Source organism: Castanea sativa, chromosome 7, assembly GCF_040712315.1.
Source record: "Castanea sativa cultivar Marrone di Chiusa Pesio chromosome 7, ASM4071231v1".
Taxonomy (NCBI): domain Eukaryota; kingdom Viridiplantae; phylum Streptophyta; class Magnoliopsida; order Fagales; family Fagaceae; genus Castanea; species Castanea sativa.
This window is the reverse complement of record NC_134019.1, coordinates 9,916,209-9,935,454: the sequence shown is the minus strand read 5'-3', so window position 1 is coordinate 9,935,454 and position 19,246 is coordinate 9,916,209. Positions and strand designations below refer to the sequence as shown.

Here is a 19,246-nt window from a genome sequence, read left to right as displayed (position 1 = left end):
TGACTCCAAGGGTGTGCTATGATTTAATCTGCTTCTTGTATTGAAAACGAATCAAGTCTGTTAAAAAGTTGGCTTTTGGCAGGCAAACTTCTTGTGCTCTTGAGTTACTTATGGGTTGTGTTGGCATTGCTTTAGTCATTTTAGGTGAGACACACAAATGGGTGATTCGCCGGATTTGGATTTGATAAGTGATCTGCCTCAAAGCATTGTAGAAAGCATTCTCACTATGCTACCAATAAGAGAGGCAGTAACTAAAGACAATCATTTTGTCAAGTAAATGGAGGTATAGATGGGCTCCACTCACTCATCTAGTATTCAATGAAAAATGTGTTACTTTAAATAATGGCCGAACTCTTGTCGAGAACAAGTTCAATACAGTAGTATATATACTTTTAACATTGTTGTAATAAAAACCTCCTAAAGTTGAGGGCACAACTTAAATTAAAGCCAGATTCAATACAGCTTTCCAACAGTAACATTACATGATCAAACCAATAGGCATACAAGTTGAATCAATAGAATCAGTCTTCTTACAAATTGCAGCTGGAGGGCGTAGGGCCACTTGGGTATCAATAAGTATAACCAATGCATATGTGCAGACCTGCATGAATCCCAGTTCACAAACACCTATTCACAGATACCTATTTTGAACAAGAAGACATATTGCCTGTTTCAATAAAGAGTCATTCATTTAATCCCAAATAAAAGTGTCATACATGAACCCACCTCCTCTCTTTCTGTCCTCGTCTTCTCGCTCTCATTCATCGAACTCCATATGATATCCTGTTTACCCAGTAACAATCAATTAATGATGTTGCAAATCCTCTTGTATCTCAACTTCACCACCCAGGATGAAACCTATTTGAGAAAGCTCTTGGAATGACTGTACATGGAAATTACTCTTATCTCAGCCCTCCAAACAATCTCTCTACAAAATTTGTAACAAATAAAATATTTAAAATGCTATTTAGGAATTTACATGCAGAAAAATTGGCAAATTAGAAAGGAAAAAAAATATGGCGCTTATAGAAAAGTTAAAACCTAACTATATATTCAAGTGGGAACATGAAAACTTTCCAACTTATCCATGTGTCTATGTCCATATCATGCAATGAATGCATTTTGTGGCTCAGTTGAACTGGTACTTTCTCCCCTCTGGGGAACAAGATGGACAGATCTCAAATACACATCACTTGTATCTAAGTTATCAAGCCAACCAAAAAGAAACAAATGAATGCATTTCATGATCATCATTTGACCAAAAAAATTAAATTCATGCTTACAGGATCATAACAAAATGTGCATATCTTAAACTTGGAAGCATAGCAAGGAACTTCCAGTCACTTATAGCATTCACCCATGTTTTGCAGCTTCATAAAGGACAAAATGTTAACTGGTGATGTTATATTTCTTGGGATATCTTTTTTAACACAGAATCCATAGCAGAAGCTCCAGCATGTTTCAGTGCAAGTTTTTCTGTAAAAATGGAATTACCTACAGCAAGAAGATCACTAAATCAGAGTTAGGATTATTAACCAAAAACTAGATGATCATAAACTGGAGGACATAAGAGCATGAGAAGAAAAAATGGTCTCAAAATTAAGAACAAACTATAATAATTACTTGATAACATAAACTTGAAGGGCCCTTCCATGCAGAGAGAGAGAGAGAGAGAGAGAGATCAAAAGTTTTGAATTAACCTAGTACAGATAGGATTCTAGAGATCCATAACATGCCAAAGCATAGGTTCATGTTCAAACATATACAAAGACTAAAGTGAAGGACCATAAAGCTAATATATAAGTCCCATAAATGCACTCTTCCTCCATATCAAATGCAACCTCTGTTTCAATAACATTAATCTACAATTTATTTTGGAATGTGATAAGTGATAACAGATGGAAGATGCACTACAACTACTACAAATGAGACATCAAACAAATAGAACACTAGGTTTTTACTGTGCATCAATTGGTTTTGCATATTAGATCAACTGAAATGTTACTCATCAGAAGAAATAGCATTGGAGTTTCTAAGAAGAATAGGATAAATCATTAAGCACATACCTCATGGGCAGGTTCATCCTCTCCAAACTCCAAGATGTGAGCAATTTTTGGCAATCATCCCCTACTTCCTCCTGGGACCCTTTTGAATGTTTGCCTTGGGCTTCAAACTGTTTCTGCAAATCCAAATTGCAAATAAAATGTCCAAAAACATTACCAGCAAAAAAATTGAAGAAAAAAAAAAAACTATAGATGAGTACGTGATACATAAGATGTAACGTGTCCTTTTATCAATCCAACAGTTATTAAACTAGTGAATGTCAAAAATAAATCTCTCTCTAACCCAAGTTACCATCACATGGTGGAACTAATGTATGACCTCCCTTGTTAGCCACGATTGTTGTAGTAGCAAACTTCATGCTCCCCTTCCACCACCTCTTTATGCTGCAGCTTCTCTTATATTATGAGGAAGAGGGCAAAAGATTCTTTTTTAATAAAACAAAAGAAGGAATTCATTAACATCCATCCCAAATACATATCCAAAATGCATGATTATTGAAATGCATCCACCCTTGCTTACACTCCAATTATGTATATCCAAAATGCATGATTATAGAAATCAACATTCACCCCAAATACATGTTCCATTACACAATATTACCTAAATGCAATTACTACTATAAAGCAAAGAAACAGCTAGAATAAAATGAACAAGTTTTACTGTACATAGTCAACAGTATGCAACAAGACAAATGAAGTGCAGAAGCATCAAGCAAGAGCTTAATAACCTCAGTTGAAGTAGAAAAATTCACAGCAGCAACAAAATGAAGTGCAGAAGCCCATCCAAACCACAAGCCTGGTTAACATCAACACAACTGGTTTCCAGTATATAACTCAACACACCCTTGCTTCCAACCATGGTAGCAGTCATGAGGGAAATCTTCTCTTCAAACCCCATCATCTTTGACCGAATTCTCCTCCCATACCACAATTTTGCCTCATCAATATCACAACATTCTTCTTCCACACAGCTTTTGAAACCAATTAATTCATCAAAGCCCGATAATTCAAGCAAAATTAAAATGATGTTGCTATCTTGTTTCTCAAATTCAACGCCTATGATGAAACCTGTTTCAGAAGGTTTCAGCACCACTGCACATGGAAATCACACTCTTCTCAGACCTTCACACAATCTCTCTATACAAATTTGTAACAAGTAGAATTTTCACAAATGCCATTCCTGAATCAAAAAGTGCAAAGAGAAAATTAGAAAGAACAAATTTACAGAAACACAAACACACAAAAAGAGCTCCACTCTAATAAACATGTATAAAATATACTATTAGATAAAATATTAAAGTCTTTATTCATTTAGCCATATATTCATAAAACTATCACCCAAATTCAAGCCAATATTGTTAGGACCGTGAATGCCAGCCAGTGCTACCAAAACCTTAAGGTGTTAGGAAGAGGCACATCAAAGTATTTATCCAATGGCAGCAGAGCAAAGCCCCACGTCTATAAGTGTTGCAGGCAGGTATGAGGGGCTTTGCAGTGCAATGGTAGACTTGCATCATTTGGCTGGTCTGTAAAGCACCGATGCCACGTGATCCCCCATACGGCCACATGACAACGGACTATATAGATGATTGCTGAAAATTCCTACAAATGTTAAACAGAACTGTCACAATTACAACAAACACAACCAAACATTTTCTCATAGGAACAAAAGATACACTAATGAGAGAGACATAACAGGCCACAACATAGGAACATGTTTGAATAAATACAGAGACAAAAGTGAAGAACCACAAACCTAAGCCATGAGTTCCATATATGCAATCTCTCTCTCTCTCTCTCTCTCTCTCTCTCTCTCTCTCTCTCTCTCACACACACACACACACACATTTTGCTTTGCTTTGCAGAATTTTAACCACAACCAGCTATTTCTTAAGTCTGATTTCAACCTTAAAATCCTTGACAGTTCTAATTATTAATGCAGTACAATGCCTGATGCCATTAAAGACTAGCTCACATACTTTCTAAAATTATATTTACAATTATGAGACCCAAATTTATTGGGAAAGGCCTATGAATCTCTAATGCAACACCAAACCAAGAAGAAATCCCCAAAGTCTATAAATTTAAGGATGACAGAAAATGTCTACCTATGGATGGAGCCTATAGGACACTATAACCTTGCTTTTATCCTGCATAAACTTCAATGTTCATTACTTCCATAATTTCAAGTTTTTTTCTTATACACCTTATGAACTAAGCTACGATTGTAAGCTAAAAACCTTAATTTCCCTATGCTTCATTATCTGGCTTGTTGCACGATTACAGAGCCCTAAATTTTGAATAAGCACCAATTTTGATGCCTAGGTTTTCCTATGCCTCAATTGGTTCTGCATATGCAATCAACTGATATGTTTCTCATCACAAGAAAACAGCACAAAATAACAAATTAAGCACATACCTAAGATGTGAGAAGTTTTTAGCAATCATACCCTGCTTCCTACCGGCACCCTTTCAAAAAATTTCTTTGCACTTCAAAATATCCCTGCATAAAGAAATAGTAAATAAATTTTCCAAAACATCAGCAGCAATAAAATAAAATAAAACACTACGCAGATGTCATCTCCATTTAAGCAAGAAATGGATAAACAACTAAAAACATTGATAATTAAGAATTTTAAGTGGTTCAACCCAACTGACAATAAAGATTCTAGTAATTATTTTCTAGCTGAAACTCCAAAAAGGCCTTCGTCTGATTCTGAGGCAATCTTGTCTCATCTCTCTCTCTCTCTTTGTTTTTGTTTTTTTTTTTTTTCTTCCTCTTCTTTTTTACTATCCTTTTGCCATTTGTTCTGCAAAGTTTATAATCATATCCAGCTGTTCTTTAAGCCTAATCTCAACCTATAATGTAGCATGATTAAAAGATGGAATTTTTAAGTAGGAAAAAAATTCGATAAAAAAGCTTGACAATTTTAAACTAGAAAGCAAACAACAGAAACATATTTAACAACATTAAAGCAAAATGAATCAAGTCAAAATAATGTAATGCAGGTGATTGTCACCCCCATTAACCTCGCAGCAGACCCACACCCACACAAAGTCAAATGCTGAAAAGCATGGTCTTTTTCACTCCCTACATAACACAACAATGCAACTTTCTTTCAAAAATCCCGCATGAAGTAAATTGATAAGCTACATGAAGCCACTGCCATTGAGTGGTCAGGTTTTCAAGGTCATGGGAGACAGAGTGGAAAAGTGAGAGAGAACCAATAAAGAATGAACATTACCATTAAAGAAGAAATGACTTGTTGAAGGAGAAGTAACAATTTTTTACTTTTCCTTTTCAACCTTTTTTGGGCAAATTGAGAGGCCATTCTGGTAAATGACTTTTTATTTTTTGATTCATAGAGGATCCAAATTCCGTTCCTCAGATGCAACCAAACAAAAATTTTTTTTTTTTTTTTGGGCTATAAAACCTTGATTTCCCTATGCTTCATTAGCTGACTTGTTGCACAAGTACAGAGCCCTAAAGTTTGAATGAGCACCAATTGGTTCTGCATATGAGATCAACTGAGACGTTTCTCATCATATGAAAACAGTATAGAATAAACAATTAAGCACATACCTTTGATGTGAGAAGTTTTTACCAATTGTCCCCTAGTCTTGCTGACACCCTTTCAAAAGTTTGCTTTGCGCTTCAAAATATCTCTACATATAGAAATAGTAATTAAATTTTCCAAAACATCAGAAGAAAAAAAATAAAAAATAAAATAAAATGAAACACTATGCAGATGTTTTATGCAAGTTATGGATAAATAACTAAAAACATCGATACTTAAGAATTTGAAGTGGTTGCACCCTACTGACAATAGGAATTCTAGTAATTATTTTCTAGCTGAAACTCTAAAAAGGCCTTCTTTTGATTCTGAGGCAATCTTATCTCTCTCTGTTTTATTTTTTTTCTTCCTCTTCTTTTAAATTATCCTTTTTGCATTTGTTCTCCAGAGTTTATAACAATATCCAGTGATTATTTAAGCCCAATCTCAACCTAGAAATCCTTTAACCAAATTATTAGTGCAGTAAGATGCCTGATGTCAGTAGTGACCAACACGCAATCTCTTCTTCAAACAGTACAATCAAGTTTATGATACCCTAAAATCATTGGAAATGGTCTGTGGATTTATATTGCAACACAAAAGCAAGAAGGTACAAGCAAGTTTAGAACTATAGGGACATTAAAAAAGGAAATACTACCTAAAACACACAGTAACATTACTCTTGCCATAGATAGTATGCCCCCTCCTTAATTCATTAGTTCAATAATTCAAAATATTTTCTTATACCCATGTGAACCAAGCTATTATTGTAAACTATAAAATTTTAGTTTTGCCAGTAGACACAATAGGTCAATATTTTTCTTCACATGCCAACTCTTGTTTACCAAGAGAAGGTTGAAACAGGGGTTCTAGCACACTGAAGAAGTAGAAAGCCACAGTTGTAATCCTAATAATGTTACAGCTGATCACACAGGGCAGGAGGAGGTTATTAATAGAAGTACACGGATCATAAACATATTCTTAGCAACAAAAAAAAAAAAACGCACCGGTGCTACTTTTTTGTCATCATCATCATCCATGTCTGAATAAGCCATTTTTGTCTAGAAGAATCTTGCGTACCAACTTCTGAAACTTCAAGAATAACTGCAAACATGTCCATAAAATGGAACCCAGCAAGGAAAAAAAATGTATATTTTAAATGAAACCCAGAAAAGATTTATATAAAATTTCATATTTTTACATAAAAACAACTAAAATCAAAACAAATTAAAAAATGAAGAGTTTTGCTTATATAATACTTACGCTTTCTTCTTTCCATTTGAAATCCTCTTGTTCTTTCTGCAATTTCAGCATCAATCACACATTCAGAAACCCATATAATGAGGCCCAGGCTATGTCTAGGAGAAGAAAAAGAAACTGGGAAAAAGAAAACGAAAAGTTCTGTTTTTTAATTTGTGTGTGGGAAAGTTCATACGAGAAATTATAGAGTTTTTTAATTTTGGTTTTGTTTGAGCTTTAAAAATATTGCGTTTAGAATTACAGAAATTATCAAAGAAGTTAAAAAAAATAAAAAAAATCAGAGAAGAGTGAAGAACATACCAGGGAAGCGTATGCAGTAGTTCAACTTTTCAATCTTTGATGTTAAGATATGGGAAGTGAGAAATCTTATCCCAATCCTCTCCATTTTCCTTCTCGCATCTTTGCTTTAATTGGGGACAGCCCTCAATTGTCAAGCTCCGTAAAGAGGAGAGGTGACTCATCCCTTCGGGAAGTGACGTCAGATTGGGACAATGCTGGATAAACAGGTACTCAAGAGAAGTTAGGTTTTTAAACCACTCCTCTGGCAGAGACTCCAACTCCTGTATCTCGCACAAACGCAAAACCTTTAATTTGGAGAGAGGAGGGGAGAAGGAGGAGGAAGAGGAAGAGGAAGAGGACGGAAATGAAGAAGCCCTTCCTCCCCTATTATTCATCTCTATTGTCTCTTCCACTACCTTCCAACTGCTATTCAACAACCAAAGCCCTTCTTCAAGATTTGGAAATAGCGGCATGCAAGTCATCTTAGGGCAATTCTCCCACCATAAACTAGAAAGACGCGGAAATGACGGTATGTGCTGGTGATAGTGATTTGTTGATGATGATGATATTGTTGATGTCGTTGTTGCCTCATTCCCCTTATCCACACTCCTCCACCATCCCTTTAGATTTGGGCAATTAGAGATATTGAGGTCCTCAAGGGATGGGAAAAATGTCGATGGTGATGCCAGTGAAGCAGATATCTCATCATTCATATCCCCCTCTGTCATGTACTCCAGACCATCCATAGTCGAAATAGTTAGTTCTTGGAGAGTTGGGAGTTGATACAACGGTGGCAAATATTGGCACTTCTTACAACCGAATATAAATAACTTAACGAGATTTGTTAAGAATGAAAGCCAACTCGAAACTCTCACACCCATGTACCCGTCCACTACCAAAGATTTTAAACTTCCATGTGGTTGGAGGCTATTCATGGGATTTTCATCATCATTGGCATCTACACCATCATCACCCTCCGGATTCCATCTTAATTTCAATTCACTGAGATATTGCTTCTCCTTCAAATTTGCAGCCTTGAATTCTGAGGTGGCATCTTTCACCCATGCCAAATTTTTAATCTCTAATGTTCCTCTCAAGTCATTTAGCTTGTTTAATTCCGCTAGCCCACCGCAATGCTTGGAAGAACCTACAGGACCCTTACTCACAACAAATAAGGATAATGTTTGAAGAGAAGTCAATTGCACTAATCCACATGGCATATGAGTCAAATTCTCACAATCTGCTAGGTCAAGGTGCTTGAGGCTGACCATTTTGTGAATATCTACAGGTAACTCCCTAAGCTTTCCACACCCACAGAGTTTTAATGTTTGCAAATTCACCAATTTTGTAATAGAACTAGGGAGAACCTCAATATCACTAAAGAAAACGTCAAGGTGCTTGAGGCTGACCATTTTTTGAATATCTACCGGTAACTCCCTAAGCTTTTCACATTGAGAGAGCTTTAATGTTTGCAAATTCACCAATTTAGTAATATAACTAGGGAGAACCTCAATATCATTAGAGGAAAGATCAAGGTATTTTAGGTGCATCAAAGTACCTATGGTATTTGGCAACATCTTCATATTTAAACCATGTAGGTCTAATGCACGCAAGTATCTAAAAGTAGAAATAAGTTTTTTGAGAGTTGCTTCTTCAATTGTTCCCTGATCATAAACCCACTCATCGTATGCCAATATAAATGTTCGTATCTTGTTTGCTTTAACCAACGTGCTTAAACTCTCCTTAAAGAATGAAACATTGTAAAATGGAAACGATAGATGGTGTCCTTTTTCTTTCACATTTTTTGCACTGGTATCAACTAGTGTACAATTAGTCTCTGATACATATTGTGCAAGATCATGGATTAAATCATGCATTTTAAACCTCCTATTCATGCCTCCATCTTCTTCTGCTTCTTGGAAGAAGGATCTCCAAAGTAACTCCATGAAGTACTCATTGGCAACATGCTCTAGTTGATGGCTCTCCTCTGATGATTGGATAAAACCTTGTGATATCCATAATTGTATCAATGTCAACTTATCAATCAAATAATCTTTGGGAAACAATGAACAATATGCAAAACAACATTTTAAATGTGATGGGAGATAATCGTAACTCAATTTTAAAATCGGCATAATACCATTTTTTAATTGAGTTACATCTGTGAGTTTAGTATTCTTGATGTATAACCACTCATCTTCAGTTTTTTTGAAGAATAAGACTTTCCCTATCGTCCTTAAAGCAAGAGGTACTCCTTGACATTTTTCTACTATATCCATCCCAATTGCTTCGAGGTTAGAATTGATGGTCTCCTGACCTTTTTTAAAAGCAACTTTCTTCAATAATGACCAAGATTGATCCCTTGACAAGCCTTTTAGAGAATACGATGAGATAGTACTAGTAATCTCCGCAACCAAGTTGGTTCGTGTAGTTATCACTACTTTACTTCCTTTTGCACCACCCATCAAAAGTCTTTTCAAATTACACCATTTCTCTTCATCCTCATTCCAAATATCATCCAACACAAGTAAGTACTTCTTTTTGTCGAGGTGTTCACGGAGTTTATTTTGCAATGGATCCATCCCAAGATTTTCAGGTTTTGTTTTAGTCGCAGATTCAATTATCTTTTCAACAATTTTTTTAACATCAAAGTCTTCAGCTACACACACCCACATCTTCAACTCAAAATAGTCCTTGACATTTTTATCATTGTATACATATTGAGCCAGTGTGGTTTTCCCCAACCCTCCAATCCCCACTATGCATATGAATGAGACATTGTCTTTCACATCAAGGTCCAACAATAGATCTACGATGGCCTTCCTATCCTCTTCTCTCCCAATAACTTCTTCTTCACCTATATATGAGTGAGTTTGGTCCCTGTCCCTAGTCACATCCTGTGTCTTTAAAGGACGCTCTACCAACTCCAAGTGAAAGTTTTTCCAATCAGTTGCTATATTATTAAGCTTCTCCCTTGTAGCCTTTATTTTGCAAGCCATCTTAAAACTAAAAACAAGTTGGTTTGATCTTGAAAAGAAAATACGTACCTTCTTTGCCTTTTTATCACCACCCATCACCTTACGCCGAAACACATGAGTGGAGAACTCGCTCAGCAAGTCATCCGCATCAAAAACTACATCTCTGAGATTGTTGAGCCACAGCTTGACTTGGTGGTTCTGGACCTGCTGCTCCTCTGCATCCTGAAGTACAGCTTGAATAGCGAGAACAGTTTTGTTCATTTTTTCGAGATCATCTTTGACACCCCAGATCGATCCAATCTGTTTGAGAGTAAACGAGCCCAAGCTTTCAATGATCTTCTGTACAACGCCATACAGGATTGCATCGGCCATTTGTTCTTGTTGGATGAAAGAAAACGTAGCAAGCTTAGCTGATAGAGAGTAGTTTGAAATATTGGAGGAGGAAGAATAAAGTGGCCGTGAAGGAAGAATTGGCTAGTTATGTAAAGTCAAGTCCACTTAGAAATAAACAGATAAATGTGAACAACGGCTCCACTGCTCAATAATTACTACTTTAACAACAACCCCATGTGCTCCTCAATAATGGTTTCAATGAAGACAAAAGAAAAAGGCAAGAAGGCCCCAGTATTGCTCAATAATTGAGTAAAAAGTCACTATCTTTGAATAGAGGTGCTTGGCATTTAAAATATTCCTTTTCTCATACCATTCTTATTTAACTTTATCTTCTTTTCACAAAGGCCCGTTCACACTCTCGACCACCTATACAACAAGTAAAAGAAAGTAAGAAACTATTGTGGAATCATTCATAAGGGTGACAGTAAGGTCACTCTCAAAAAATCACTGGCATGCAACAACAGTATAAATAAGCTTCTTTAAGTATATATATATATATATATATAGTACCATACCACCTTGAAGAACATATAAACATTTCTGTAAGATTGCACATATGGCCCGTTGGATTCCCAGTAAATCCAACAGTAATTAAGCTAATTAAAATGAATGTCACAAATACCATAACAAGGTGGAATTAATGTTATGGCCTCTTCTTTTTGCTGTGGCTTCTTTCACGAGGAAGAGGAAAAGAGATTTTTTAATTTTATTTTAAATAAAACAAAGTATTAAAAAATTTCATGTTACCATCACACACATTAAGCATTCATATCCAAAATGTATGATTATAGAAAATAACATATTCACTCCAAATTATACATGTTTTATTACAAAATATTACTGAAATACTACTATAAAAGCAAAGGTACAGCAAGAATAAAACATAGTGAAAAGTATGCAACAATAAGAAGTGCAGAAGTCTCGTTAACATAAGAACATCACAACACACCCTTTCTGTCCTCTCTTTAAATCACTGCAAATGGAATTCACTCTCATCTCGGATCTCCACACAGTCTCCCTACAAAACCTGTGACAAGTATAATATTCATAAATGCTATTAAGGAATTTACAAGCAGTGGAAAGGGCAAATGAAAGGCACTCATAGAAAAATACATAGAAGCAAACAAAGACATAAAGCTCCACTCTACTATGAACATTTATAAGATACTAGTAAGTTGCCCGTGCGATGCACGGATAATTTTTTGATATTTTATGTACGACGGTTTTGAATAATATTGTACATGTATTATAAATAAAAAGTAAATTAAATTAGAGTAAAGAAACATATACATTTTAAGATATTAAAATTAGTTTAGTAGTTTCACTGTATATTTATAGCCTTCTCAAGGTAATTCTTTTTTTTTAAATCATGAAATTAACCAAAGATAAATGCAAAAGAGTAACAGGACCATGAAAATCAATTAATTTGTGTTGTGTTCTCATATTTCATACCATAAAATGAAAGTATGTCCAACTCTCTCACTATCTTCTACTCATCGATAGTGTGACATTAAGATATGATGTGGGCAAATGTGTATGCATGTATCTTATAGATGATTTAAAATTAAACCATGGTAAAACATGGCTTTACATTGCACACCAAATATTCTCTCTACTTAAATACCCAAAACAAAAACTATTTAACTAAATTACCGAAACCTAAATCATATTTAAGTCCCTAATTTTAAAAGGAAAAAAGAAAAGAAAAAACCCGTAGGGGTTTCGGCATCTTGATGGTAGTGGGAGGCCTATATAACAGAGGTGGTGACATCTCAAATTCCTCTTTCTCTCTTTCAAATGCTTTGACAGTCACAAGTCTTTTGGTAATATATAGTGAAACAATATGTTTTATTTAATAATACACAACATTTTTGTCTCTCTATCTCTCTTCAGAACCTTGTCTAGTTAGTTATTACTATTAGTCCTTAATTATTATTATTTTTTTGCTTTTTTTAAAATACTAAAATGGTGGGTATGCTAAAAGACATGAAGAATAGAGAAAAATGTGGTTAAAGCTTAGTCAATTAATGAGACATTAATGAGATAACAGTAAAATATGTTAATGTGAACTTTTGCATAACATTAAAAAAAAAAAAACATAATGGAGGTTCAAAAAAGCTAAATGCAAAATTAGAGGAAAAATTATGTAGAATGTTTAACATATTTTAAAGTAATAACATTAAGTAACACATTTTTTCCAATTTCAAAATATATTTATAGTTAGTTTTCAATTAGAATTGTTTAGTATACCAGTAACATTAGATAATTAGTTACATTGTATGAGAAGCTCACCAGGTGTTGGTGATGTAGAGAGATAGAGCCAAGAGAGGGTGTGTTAGACTTATCCCAAACTCAAATGATATGTATAGGTTCCTCGTATTATTATGAACTTTTTTTTTTAGAATCACAAAAATTAAAAGTTATTCACAATTTGAGATAGATTAAGAAGAGAATCAAGCACAAAAGCACAATCCCTCGTGTGTGATGTGTGTGTTTGATTCAAAATAAAAATAAAAAGATTATTATTCCACATTACTTGAGAGAGTGTATTGTGGTATGCTTTTGTGTTAGACTCATTCCCTCTCCTTTACTTCTATGTGTGATTGTTTCTCAAAAAACAAAGGACAAAAAATCAAAATTATAGAATGATAGCATACTGGGGAAACAAATATAATTGTCAACAAAAGAATTGTGGAATCCTGAAACCAAACCGTTAAAGTTGGGAGATTTTTTTTTTTTCAATTATCTTTTGGTCACAACTTAATTTAAAACACAGAAAAACAACCACCAACCTATTAAAATTTGAACCTTGAAAACTCATTCAGCCACAAAGTCTCTGTAAAATTTTGGACTAATAATGTGAATTAGAAAAACTTACCCCCACACTAAGCAATATAGAAATAACACAAAACACGGTTAGTCTTGCTTAGTCATTTAAGCTCTATATATGGGAAATTAATATTAGGAAAGTAAGATAAAAGGGCCTCTTCGTTTTCATTGATATAATGGGTATGACATGAGAGAACAAAATTGTAATAAAAAAGTAACTTAAGAAAAAGAGGAAAAAAAAAAAAAAAAGATTTAGCAAGGATTTGGGAGGACATGTGGGCTTCAATTGTTTGGTTCCACTCGCCACAGCCATGCCTCCAAACCACCCAAATTAGATCAAAGCAAATAGTTCTTTTGGGGCTTTAATTTTGGAGAGAAAGATTTAAGGCTATAAACTTTTAAGATGGTGCAAAAGAAATATGAGTTACGTTTGGTTGGTTAGTCCATTTAGAAAAAATCAAAATAAAAAATCAAACGCATAGCAAATCATCAAATATTGTTGAAAGCAGCCAAAGGCACCCACCCAAACAACATATCAATATATCAAAAGAAATAGAAGAGAGATAAAAAGATAGAATAAAGGTTACTTACAGTTGTTGCCTGAAAAACAGTCAATGAATGAGAGAGATCTTGGTGATTTGGTTCCAAGCCAACCTTGCCATAGGTAAACAAATGTCACAAAATTGAACAAAGAATTAGAATTGGTTTTTAATTTTTAGGTAAATACAGTGGTATATTTTTGTTTCCAGCAATACAGAGATGAGTTTCTTATTCGTAAGGAAACCAAAACACCAGTAATAGGGACTACCCATGATAATAATTGAGGGACCTCAACCATCAGAAATTGGCAAAAAAGCTCCCCATTCTTCTAGATCATAATTTGTGTAAAATAAATGAAATGTTGAATTGGCACCTTAACTTTCTCATTGCAATCGAAAACTTCATAATAGACTAATTCAAATGTTTACAATTAATCATTAAATAGATAGATAAGTACCTGATAGAACCACAATTGAATGAAAGAAATCTCACCAATCTTCGTTTCTCCTATGAGCAACATGTGAAATAACTATTTTTCATTCACCAACAATCATGTAGTCTAAATCCCAAAACTTCATAGCAATTTGAATCAACAACTGTGGAAAAAGATAGCTAACATAATCAAAAGAGACAAAAGAGAAAGTACCTTTAATATAAAGGCTTTGAAAGCCTTTTCAGAATTTGGGGTCGCAATAGCTAATAGAACAAAACCCAGGATCTGCTGATCAAAGCCAAAAGTGATGGGATTTTCAATAAAAATTAATGCCATAAAATACCAAATGATTAAACATTGAACTGGAATTGTGAATCCAAAAAGAACAAAGTTGTCAAACAAAGCGGCTAGCACAGGGAAAACCAATTACACATGGATAGATACGTCTAAAGCAAATTAGCCACAAATCCGTTGAAAAAAAAAACATGGGAGGAAAAGAGGAAGAACTCACCTTGAGTCACTACTGGTAGAACAATCAGAGAGAAAAGAGACATTGGAAATCTTAAAGAAATTTAATACCAGGTGGCAACTGAAGCATCTGAAGAATTCAAAGAGTCAGGAGGTGAAAAGGGATGTCATATTATTTATTATCATTAACTAATCCTTATCATTTACATCAGCTATTAAAGATGGGCTTGGGTTATTTACGATAAATGGTGTTTGAGTAGTAGAGAAGAATGACATGAAGAAGTTAATGTGAAAGGCTAAACGTAACATTAGATCGCCACATGGCAAGACCTCATGCTGACCTAATGCTTTCTCGCATGAGGTCTCTACTTTTATATATATATTGATGATTGATAGGTTGTACGTAACAGACGTTCACAGATATACAAAAATCCAAGCTTCTGCTCATTTGTGATCCGATTTTTTATTGGCTAGCTTGAAGCCTTGAACCACGTTGTGTCAATTTATGTGCATATTTGACTGATAGTGTATTTCTTCTTTTCTATTTTGCTATTTCTCAATGATTAATGCATCAATGATAACCTTACTCATTATTTTTTTTATTAGAGGTGAATTTTGACAAATCTATCATTTGATTGCATTTTCTTCTTACATCCTCCATGCTTGTAAATTTTTTAAAAAATTACCATCAATAGTTATGTCATCAATAAATTGTTTAAATTGCAAGTTTTTGTAGTTTAAAATTATGTATAAAATATAAGCTTATAGATCATATAATAAATAATATCTGATTGACACAAATTTGACATATGTATTAAGAGCGTAAAGAGCATGCAATTTAACAGTTAGATTTTCAAAATATGTAGTAATGTTTATTTTATTGAGTAAGATTGTAGCCAAATATTACAACCAATTTTGTAGTTAAACTTTGTTCTATTGATTCAACAAAAAAAAAAAAAAAAAACTTTGTTCTATAAAAAATACATAAAATCTTTTTTGATAAAAAAAAAAAGGAAATATGCAAGAGTTCTCTTTTATTATATTGTTCTTTCGTGTATTTTACTCTTTTTATTTCCTTTCTTAAATTGTAGTGATTCGATGTGTGGTTGGTTTTATTTTTAGGGTGATATTGGTTACATGCATGATGGTTTTCAGAAAATAAATAATCTTACTAGAATTTTAGGAAACAACCATACTTAATCTAGAATAAGATATTTTTTTATGAACAAAAATTAGGTGACAGTTCTTAATTATAGATAAAAAAGAAAAAAGAAAAAAAAAAGGGGTGTTTGTAGTTGGCACTTAGCGCAGATGAGAACCAGTAATAACTTGTCATTTAAATTTTGTTGTGAAAATATTATGCCCACAACAATACTACTCTTATTGTATTTGTTTTCTGCTCGACTAATCTCATAGTTTTAGAATGCATTATTTTAAAGGAACTTCTAACATCTCTACCAAATTTAATGTAGTTTAAGGTGGCTTTAAGATTTAAACAATATGGTTGCATCTTCTAGCTATTAGTTCAACCCTCTCCATATATTGTATATCAGTACAAGCCTATGTTTTATGCTTCTTGAAACGCTGTTCAAAGAAATGCTTAGACCAAACTTTTCATCACCAGAATCACTACAACAAACGTGAGCTTTTTCAACATATTTTTATCTACAGTCATTAAAAAATGTTGATAAAAGTTTTTAGTTTCTACATTTGCACTCAACTGTTGAAAAATTCAAATATGTATTTCTACAGTTGACATAACTGTTGAAATAAATGGTGAGAAATTCACATATATATTTCCACAATCGACATAACTGTTGAAATAAGTACTAAATAGGCCGTGAGAAATTTATCCAACAGTGCTAATTTATATCAACAGTTGAATGAAGGTTGAAAAAAAAAAATTATCAACAGGTTATAAATGTTGAAAATAAAAACACGGAGCTTTTAATTTATAGCTAATTTATAGGGTCCGTTTGGATAGAACTTATTGCTGAAAACTGAAAACTGAAAACTGAAAACACTGTAGCAAAATAATTTTAAAATGTGTGAATAGTACCGCGGGACCGCTTTTAATTCACTCTCTCTCTCTCATAGGTCTTGGTTGTCAATTTTCTTATTATTTTCTAGGCAACCAAATAGAATTCAATTGCTCCCTCTCTCTTGCTCTATATCTCGCTCTCGCTTTCGCTCTCTCATAGGTCTTGGCGGTTGATTGACCTATTATTTTCAAGACAACCAAACAGATTCTCGACTCAATTTTTCTATTATTTTCCCTCCGATCAGGTATTTATTCTACTTCTATTGACTTCGCTGTTCTAAAAACTTATTTATGATCAATTTGTTTTTTCTTAGACTCGAATTTTGTCAATACTCTGTTATTCGCTTGAAAGATTTTGAACTTTTGTGGTTTTTGTTCTTGAATTTGAAATGCTATGTCAAAATTGAATTTGTGGTTTTGTGTATTGCGTGCTTTCAATGTGATTGCAGGTGCATTGGGAGTTCAGCTCAATGAATGGTCAAGGAGAGTTCAAATTTCACTATTTTTGGAGCGGAGATCAATGGAGGACTGGCCTCAATGGACTCCACGAAGTCACGTTGGGTGTTCCAGGACGAAGACGATTCCGAGATCGAGGACGACTATGACGAAGACGACGACACTTCACAGCAGACTGCGAACATGGACGCCGCGTTGGATTCGGAGGATGAAGATGACAATGCCGAGCAGAGTCTGATTTGCATGCATTGATTCCTTTGATGTCGAGGCCCTCGAGGTCCCTAGCGCAATCAGAAATGAATATAAGGTACTGGATTCTTATTCCTTTTTGAAAATATTAATTATTCCTTTTTTTTTTAGGAATGATCCACAAGAGACACACACTTTGTTCCAAATCAGTTATGAAATAAAGGTACATTGTTTATGAAATAAGGTACCCAAACTTTGTTCCAAATCAGTTACGTTCAGTTTCTATTTATAGTATGTGCACAGTTATTTTTTTTTGTTTATTGAATTTCTTTTCGTTTTAGCTAGTTCTGATATGGTCAGTTTTAATTTTAAGAAATGAGTTTATTCAATTTTAAGTGTTTTCTTATTTGAATTTGAATTTTGGAAATGTAAATAGAATAAATTACCTCCTTTAAAATGTCGATAATTCAGTCCAATCATTCACTTTCACTTACCAAGTTTGCATCTATACATTTGTAAATTGCTAATATGTGACTTTTTTTGTGCTGGTTTTATTTTTATTTATTTTTTAGGTAGGTGCATTTTCTTCCTAAAATGAGCTACCCTTATTTGACTTTTTTATTCAGGTTTGGCGCTTATAACAATGACTAATGGATGACACTTTTGGCAGGCATCAAAAGAACTTAGTGATTAATGGGATCTCATGCGCATTGAAGAGGACCCTGCTATAGATGTCTGGATGGTAGATGTGAGTCACTATGTTTTTAAAATTTCCGATGAATTGGTCTTTAAGGTTAAAAGTTATAAGAATCTTCTATTTTGAAATGTAGATGAACAATGTAAATTTAAGAGTGTAAAGGGCAGTAGGCAGAGTAGTTGAGTTGTAAAGATTTTTACAGTTTGTTTTAGATTATTAAATTTTGATTAATGTGAAAGAGTGCATCCAAATTTATTTATTTTTTTTAACAAGAAAATACTTATATTTTGACGGTTACTAACCGTTGATAAATGTGTAATACTTTTTTCAACGGTTGCATAAGCCGTAGAAAAATGTTTTCGACACGGTTATTAACAACAGTTCTCTATGGTCATTCCAACTGTTGAAAATATTTTTTTCAACAGTTTTTAATACTTTTTTCGATTGTTTCAACCGTTGAAAATAGCCAAGTTTCTTGTCAAAATTAATATTGGGGCTGGGAGGAAGAGGGGGGTGAGGTTATACTATCGCTTACTTTACTGCCCACTTTTTTTTTTCCTATTTGTTTATAATTTTATAAGTAGTAAATGGATAAATTATTGCTCCTATATATATTTTTTGGGATAATAACACTCTTCTCGCTTGAGGTTTAGGAAAATTACACTCCACCCCAAACTTAAAGGAAAAAATCATTTCCCCGCTTAACATCTAATTGACTAAACTTTGTTAAATTAATATTAAAAATGTTATGTACTAACCTGTCCTTTGTTTAAGGGCAAGTTTCAAGAATTATCCTCCACTAGTATGTAACTTCTTGCATATACACGGATACATTTGAAAATAATCACAATTACATTTTTTTCATTTAGAATCTAATTACATCTAGACTCTTTTGTTTTTGCATTCAATAATTTACTTGCCACAAAAATTAAAAAATTATATGGAACATATGCGCAAAATTGAATTCCAATTAAAATTCAATTTAGAATTTAATTGAATTTAGACTCTTTAATTTTTGCACCTTATAATTCACCTGAAACACAAATTTAAAAATTAGATGAGACAC

At 33.7% G+C, this 19,246-nt stretch overlaps 1 protein-coding gene and 1 long non-coding RNA gene across 11 annotated transcripts; one reads left to right on the top strand and one right to left on the bottom strand.

Moving 5' to 3' along the window:
- Positions 1–314: 314 nt before the first annotated feature.
- LOC142643299 (putative disease resistance protein RGA4) lies at positions 315–10,609 on the bottom strand. 10 transcript variants are annotated; one of them, XM_075817860.1, is made up of 13 exons: positions 7,178–10,609; positions 6,881–6,916; positions 6,625–6,721; positions 5,647–5,729; positions 4,483–4,566; positions 3,402–3,665; positions 2,792–3,243; positions 2,356–2,488; positions 2,067–2,179; positions 1,495–1,511; positions 1,284–1,370; positions 727–928; positions 315–641 (listed from the first exon to the last, which is right to left on the bottom strand). In XM_075817860.1, exon 1 carries the CDS (start codon positions 10,504–10,506, stop codon positions 7,207–7,209), a length of 3,300 nt encoding a protein of 1,099 aa, XP_075673975.1. In that variant the 5' UTR covers positions 10,507–10,609; the 3' UTR covers positions 315–641; positions 727–928; positions 1,284–1,370; positions 1,495–1,511; positions 2,067–2,179; positions 2,356–2,488; positions 2,792–3,243; positions 3,402–3,665; positions 4,483–4,566; positions 5,647–5,729; positions 6,625–6,721; positions 6,881–6,916; positions 7,178–7,206. The 10 variants fall into 10 exon arrangements, with proteins under 10 accessions (XP_075673975.1, XP_075673972.1, XP_075673971.1 ...); XM_075817857.1 differs by lacking the exon at positions 1,495–1,511 and adding an exon at positions 1,047–1,155 and having other exon boundaries at positions 1,284–1,494; XM_075817856.1 differs by lacking the exon at positions 1,495–1,511 and having other exon boundaries at positions 1,284–1,494; positions 2,347–2,488.
- A 6,265-nt stretch (positions 10,610–16,874) lies between these two features.
- On the top strand, positions 16,875–18,426 carry LOC142644658 (uncharacterized). The gene is made up of 3 exons (XR_012845957.1): positions 16,875–17,083; positions 17,288–17,601; positions 18,154–18,426. It is a non-coding gene; the product is annotated as an uncharacterized LOC142644658 (long non-coding RNA).
- Positions 18,427–19,246: the final 820 nt, after the last annotated feature.